General features: G+C 48.3%; 1 protein-coding gene across 1 annotated transcript; it reads right to left on the reverse strand.

Moving 5' to 3' along the window:
- Nucleotides 1–4,567: 4,567 nt before the first annotated feature.
- LOC108165149 lies at nt 4,568–5,600 on the reverse strand. Its single transcript, XM_033399335.1, has one exon. It carries the CDS (start codon nt 5,505–5,507, stop codon nt 4,614–4,616), a length of 894 nt encoding a protein of 297 aa, XP_033255226.1. The 5' UTR covers nt 5,508–5,600; the 3' UTR covers nt 4,568–4,613.
- Nucleotides 5,601–6,000: the final 400 nt, after the last annotated feature.

Here is a 6,000-nt window from a genome sequence, read left to right on the forward strand (position 1 = left end):
AGTAGGAGAAGCCATACGAAATTCGATTATTTATCAATAAACTATCGATCATGGAAAGTTATTTTGTTAAACTAAGGTCCTTACGCTGCTTTTTGCTGACTTTGCTCTTGTGAGTAGAAGAACCCAAATAAAACTCCGTTCAGATCAAAGTCACTGTGCAGCGGCAGAGACGCGAGCGCCTACGCTGTCGCTGACGCTGGCGCCGGCAGAGAGAAGAGCAGCGTCAAACGCGCGACGCCGTCCACCTTTTTGCCTGGAATAAGAAGGAGCGACCTTTTGCATACACGACAATATTTTAATATGCAAAATTTCAAATACTACTTACACACACACACACACACACACACAGAAAGAGAAAGACGCACACAGATACAGATACACGTATGCATACGCAGGACATGGCCATAAGCACACACACAAACACACACCGAAGGCCCTCGCATGGGGACGCAGACATCCTTGCTTGGTGATTCCTTTGGTCATATGCCCGACAGAGGACAAACGATGGCAAGGACCTGCCCGGACCGCCCGGTAGACAGGGTTACTGAGGATGGGGATGCCAAGGAGCGAACGACAGAGACATACAGAGGGAGGAGGGCGATTGGGGGAAGGGGGAACTGGGTGGTTGGGTGTTCGTGGACCCATGGCCGCCCGCTAGGCAGTTGGCAGTGCCCGGCGCGCGTGGGCGTTCTCTGGTCGCCGGAGAGTATCCAATTCGAAAAATTTTGCAAACCAACCAAGCGGAATTGGCAAGGACGACAACGACTCAGGACGCAGGACGCAGGACTCAAAGTCGGAGTCAGAGTCGGGCTGCTGCTTGCCTTTTTTCATTTCCTCTTCCGTTGGGCGGTGTCCACCGAAGCGCATCATCAACAAGGCAACAGCTCTGAGAGCCCGAGCACACATATGAGCAGGAGGCAGAAGGCAGGAGTCAGGAGGAGAAGCGCAAAACGACCCCGGGGGCCCACAGGAGAGCACCGGTCCGACCCGGGCCCACTGCAGGTGGTACACGGACCCGTCCATCCGTTTGGCCGTTCGGCTGTTGCCGGGGGGATTCTCGTTTGGTGGCATATTGAAACGTTGTGCAGACTCTCTCTTTCTATTTGCATTTGGGTCGAAAACCGAACCCAACCGAAACCCAACCCATCCCCCAATACGCTCTTGACCAGCTACAGCTCTTCTTCTGTGGGATATATGTATATACTTCGTACCAACCATCCATCCATCCATACGTCAGGCAGTCAATCAGAAGCAGTGGCAGTAACAGCAGCAGATCCTGATTTACGCAGGTAAAGTTGACTCCATTTGAGGCTGTCGTATTTACATTGTTGTGGCCAGGACAGGCCGATGATGTGGGACACAGAACGGGTGTGTCCTGTCCGTGCGTGTGGCGTGTGGCAGGGACCATAAACCATATACCATACCATACCGTACATATATTTACATAGGCATCGACCTGTGGTGGATGGGAATCGACAGCTCTGGCCCACTCCCCCCCTCATTCGACAGTCGATAATGTGTTTGCCTGGACAAATATAGTGCGAGCATGCTGCGCAGTTGGTCAATGGATGGAATGGGATGTGTAGAGTCCTCTCTATATATATCTACTCCGAATCGAACCCTTTGCGTGCGCTCCAATGAGGGCCACTAATTGGGGCGGGTCTGGCAAATCGATTGCATATTGTTCTACGCAGCCAGGTGGGAGCTCTGGGGAGGAGAACTACAAAGGCGGAAGGCGATTGGGGAATGGCGAAAGGAAATCGCCAGCTTGCAGTTGCCGGCTCATGTGGAGCTGCCGGCGTCCTGCCAAGGCTCTTGTCGCAGGACTTTGCGGGCTGTTGGCGCAGTTTCAGATCCGCTACCAAATGATATGATGCGTGCTCTACAGTATACATATATACATTCACCTATACACATATGTGTATATGAATATATATGTGCGTATCTATGGGCGTGTGTTCAGGTTGTTTTTTGGAGCGTGCTCGTGTTGTTGTTTTGACAACATGCGAGACAAAAGCGGACCGTCGACCGTGGGGAGTTTTGGGAATATTTAACAGGAAGAAACCAATAAAACCTAATGATATGAAAAAATGCAATTTTCTGAAACTCGAACGCTCCAACAAACACACACACACACACACACATATGGGTATACACACAGATATTGGCGTACAATGGGGCAGTGCTACGTCCTGTCGCGCTTTAAGCTCCGTTCACACTAGCGGCACATCCAGAAAAGAGGGAAAGGAAGTAGGGAATGTCAGCGTGCTTCATTCGCAGTTACTTTCACTGTTAATTCCACTGTTACTTAAACTGTTACTTCTACTGATACTCCTGCTGTCACAAACACAACTCTTTCTTCTACTATCACTTCCATTAGTAATTCCAAAGTTACAGCTGTTATTTCATCTTGGTCATACTGTGACTACTACTTCTATTGTCACTGCTTCTGGTCACTGCTGCTCCTACACAGTGCCACTCACTAGTGTCAACAGGGCTTAGCTTTGATTTTCCGCTTCAAAAATCACAAACATCCAGAGCAGCGCTCATCTTGGTCCAAGTCGTTGCTTCCACTTCTACATCTTGCTTATCCCTCCTCCATATCCATCTCCTGCTCCATCTTCTGCTCCTCCTTTAGGTCCTTCCACGATTGTCCCCGCTGTCATATGTGAAGTTTTGTTGGCGTTTGTGGATTTTATATTACCGACTCGACTCGCTTCTTCTCCTTCCAGGAAAAACAACAACAAAGTGGAACCGAGAAAATTTGAAACGCGAACTTGGCTTCAAAAGGAAATGTCTCGGGCGAAGAGTCGGTGAGTCCGTGAGTCGGAGAAAGAGAAAAAATGAAATGATAGACAACGGGAAAACATAAACATGGCATCCGACACTTGTCCACTGGCCTGGCAAATGGATTGAGAAGCAGTACCACGCGGAGGAGCTAAAGGAGGAGCACATGACAGGGCTCTTCTCCCATTCCACATAACACACTCCCCCTTCGGGGGGTCGCAGACCGTACATAAATGACAATGTATTACCGCTAAACGGGGACATCAGAAGGGCCAGGGTTGCCAGGGTGGCCAGGGTGGCCAGGGTGGCCAGTGTCGGACGGGAGGGTATGGAAGGGCGGACCGGATTGCCAATGGCCAAGAGTCGGGCATGTAAACCATTTTCCAAAGTACTTAGTCAGCATCTTTTACCCCTTTGACTCGATTTCCCACTCTCTCTTAGGACTCACTCTCTCTTCCACTCATGTCCTGTGATGTTCCGGTCCGGGGTGACCGTTCGTCACACTCACACACACATACGCACACAGTGGCAGGGGGGGCACCCACGCATGGCATGGCCCGCCTGAGATACCGAGGGTTATGTTATGTCCTGTCACTGGCTACATCCACGCGATAAGCCCCAGTCCCCAGCTCTTGGTCTTGCCTCTGACTCCGACTGCTGCCCCATGGGCCCCCGCGTCATGCCCCCACTCCTGGAAAACATTTTTTAACATTTATTTATTTTCATTTTTTTTTTTAACACATATTAAGCCGCAAAAATATGGCCTGGTCCGTGCCGGGTCCCTGCCTGAGACTGGGTCTTCTTCGTGTATGTTTTTTTTTTTGGTGGTGTTCTAGAATTTGCCAAGACGCAAAAGGACATTGGCAGTCGGGGGTGGGACATAGTGAGGGGGTTAGAGTCGTCGCTGGTCTTCTAATTCAGTCGATAGCCATTCATTGGAAACGCTTGATTGATGCTCTGCCCTTGTCTGCTGCTCGATGATAAGCGACGAAAGGCGAGAGACGAAGACTACGGGCATGCGACGACTGTTAACCCCCTGAAGCCCCAGAAACTCGTCCACATTCCAACCCCCTGACGTCCACCCATAGAAAAGGCTGATTTTCACAATTGCCAGGCGATTCAATTTTTCACTTTGCATATTTCTCTGGCTAGTGGGGAGGGACGAGAATATTTTTGCAATTGATATTCAAACTAGAACGGATGGAAATATGTATAGTAAAGAGCAATTTAGTTAGCCCTACCAATGGGAAGCCATGACAATCGAGTGTCATCGAAGACCTATCAAAAGTAATGTTGGATTCAAATTAGATTTCCCAGGAGATGTGAAAATGGGTCAGAAAAAAAAGAAATACTTTTAAATATGGTATAAAGATATCAATATAATTCACACAAATATTTGTTGTGCATAAACTTATTAAATTATGAAGTCGATATCAGATACCGATAACGAGAGATCTAATACTCAATACTTGGCCTCAAAATAGTACTCTGTTACTGATTTCATTCCTTAATTAATAAACATGGATGACCAATATTAATGACCAAACAGTCTTTGACTGACTTCTCACTTGGGTTTCTATATCTGTATAGCAGGGACATTGATAATTGTATTACAAAAATAATAATTAATAGTTCTTAGTCGGCTTGTCCCCTAGTCTCTAGTCTCTCCCTAGCCCTAGCCAAAAATCCCTCTAAAGAACCCCGATTGACCATTCAAAGAGTATTCAAATTATAATAAATAAATGTTAATTTGAACAAATTAATTAATTAATAATCATAGGTATATTTAATGATTCTTTTTTGGTAGGGATAAATTGGCATTTTACTTAGTTCTCATTTAATTTTTTGCCCAGCAACTTGGGGTTTACGTACTCCTGCTCTTCGCCATAGGGATGGGCTTTCCGATAGGAAGGCGACTTCAATTCGGCTCGCCCCATCTTAGAGGTTATATCCCGATATAAGGCGGCTACATCTCGTTGTGAGGCGCCTGCAGCCTCCTGTATGGAGGCTGTATTTTTCAGATGTGTGCGATTCGATCGATCACGATATGTGGCGGCTGCATCACGAGATTTAGCGGCTGCATCAGCATCACGATGTGTGGAGGCCGTATCCTGAAGTGCAAAGGTCACTTCCCGATGTGTGGGCTGAGTGCATGTCGTCTGGGACTTGATTTTGCCGTTCTTGGTAGCCGCATGAACCGCAGGAGGGAGCAGGGGATGCTCCTGAATCTTATGGCGCTTGCGCTTTACGCTTGGCCTTGGGGACTCGGATGACATGGAGCACATGGGCACTACCAAATTGGATGACTTCTTGGTGAGGGAAAGGCCGGTCATGCTGCAGCAGCCGCCGGGGCTGGTGTTCTGGCTTGAGGCAATGCCCCGACGCTCCAGCAGCTCGACGAGCTTGTCTTCGATCATCTGGTTGATATTCAGCTCTGCCATCACCTCGCTGAGGACCTCCTTGACGGCGTTGCGAATGGGAACGGTAGGCTCGGGACGCGGGCGCAACTTCTCCAGCACATCTTCGGTGATCAGGGCAAAGCGCAGCTTGGTTCCTTTTGGCATGGTGCGGTTTTTAAATAAGAGACCTTTCAAATTTGTGTGGACTTTTGAATTTTGTTTAGTACTGTAAAATTTGGATGCTTTAAAGCTTGGATGCTTTCCAATTTCAATTGAAACTCCAGAGGCTACTAGTACTAGGGATTCCCCTTCTGCTTTCATTCTTTCTGATTTTCATTGCTCCGATTGTTCTCGAGAGCACTTCGTTGTGGAATGGAATGTGTGCCTTTGTTTTGGTGACATGTGACAGGTCGTACTTCCCATTATTGGCACATTGTGCTTTGTCATGGAACTCTCATGGCTTTCTGGGGGTAAAACAAAGCCAAAGGACTCGCTTCTGTCCAAAGCTCCCTCTCTGCCTGCACTCTGCTCAATTAATAAAGATGAATAAGTCAGTTAGTTCGCAGTGTGACATGCTCACCTTGATGTGCCCTACCCTATGCGACCGCGACCCTATGCGATCCGAGCCAACCCTCGGGTGGAACGAAGAACCAAGTCGCTTGCATTTCCTCTACTCAGAGTGCTCTCGGTGACATTTTCGGGTCATTGTTTCGACGGCACTTCAGGAAACCAAAGGAAACGACGAGCAAAACGATCATGGCCAGCTTCTTCGTCTTCGGGAACCCTTTCTGATGGTGACCCAGACCCATCAGGC

This window comes from Drosophila miranda, chromosome XL (genome assembly GCF_003369915.1).
Source record: "Drosophila miranda strain MSH22 chromosome XL, D.miranda_PacBio2.1, whole genome shotgun sequence".
Taxonomy (NCBI): Eukaryota; Metazoa; Arthropoda; class Insecta; order Diptera; family Drosophilidae; genus Drosophila; species Drosophila miranda.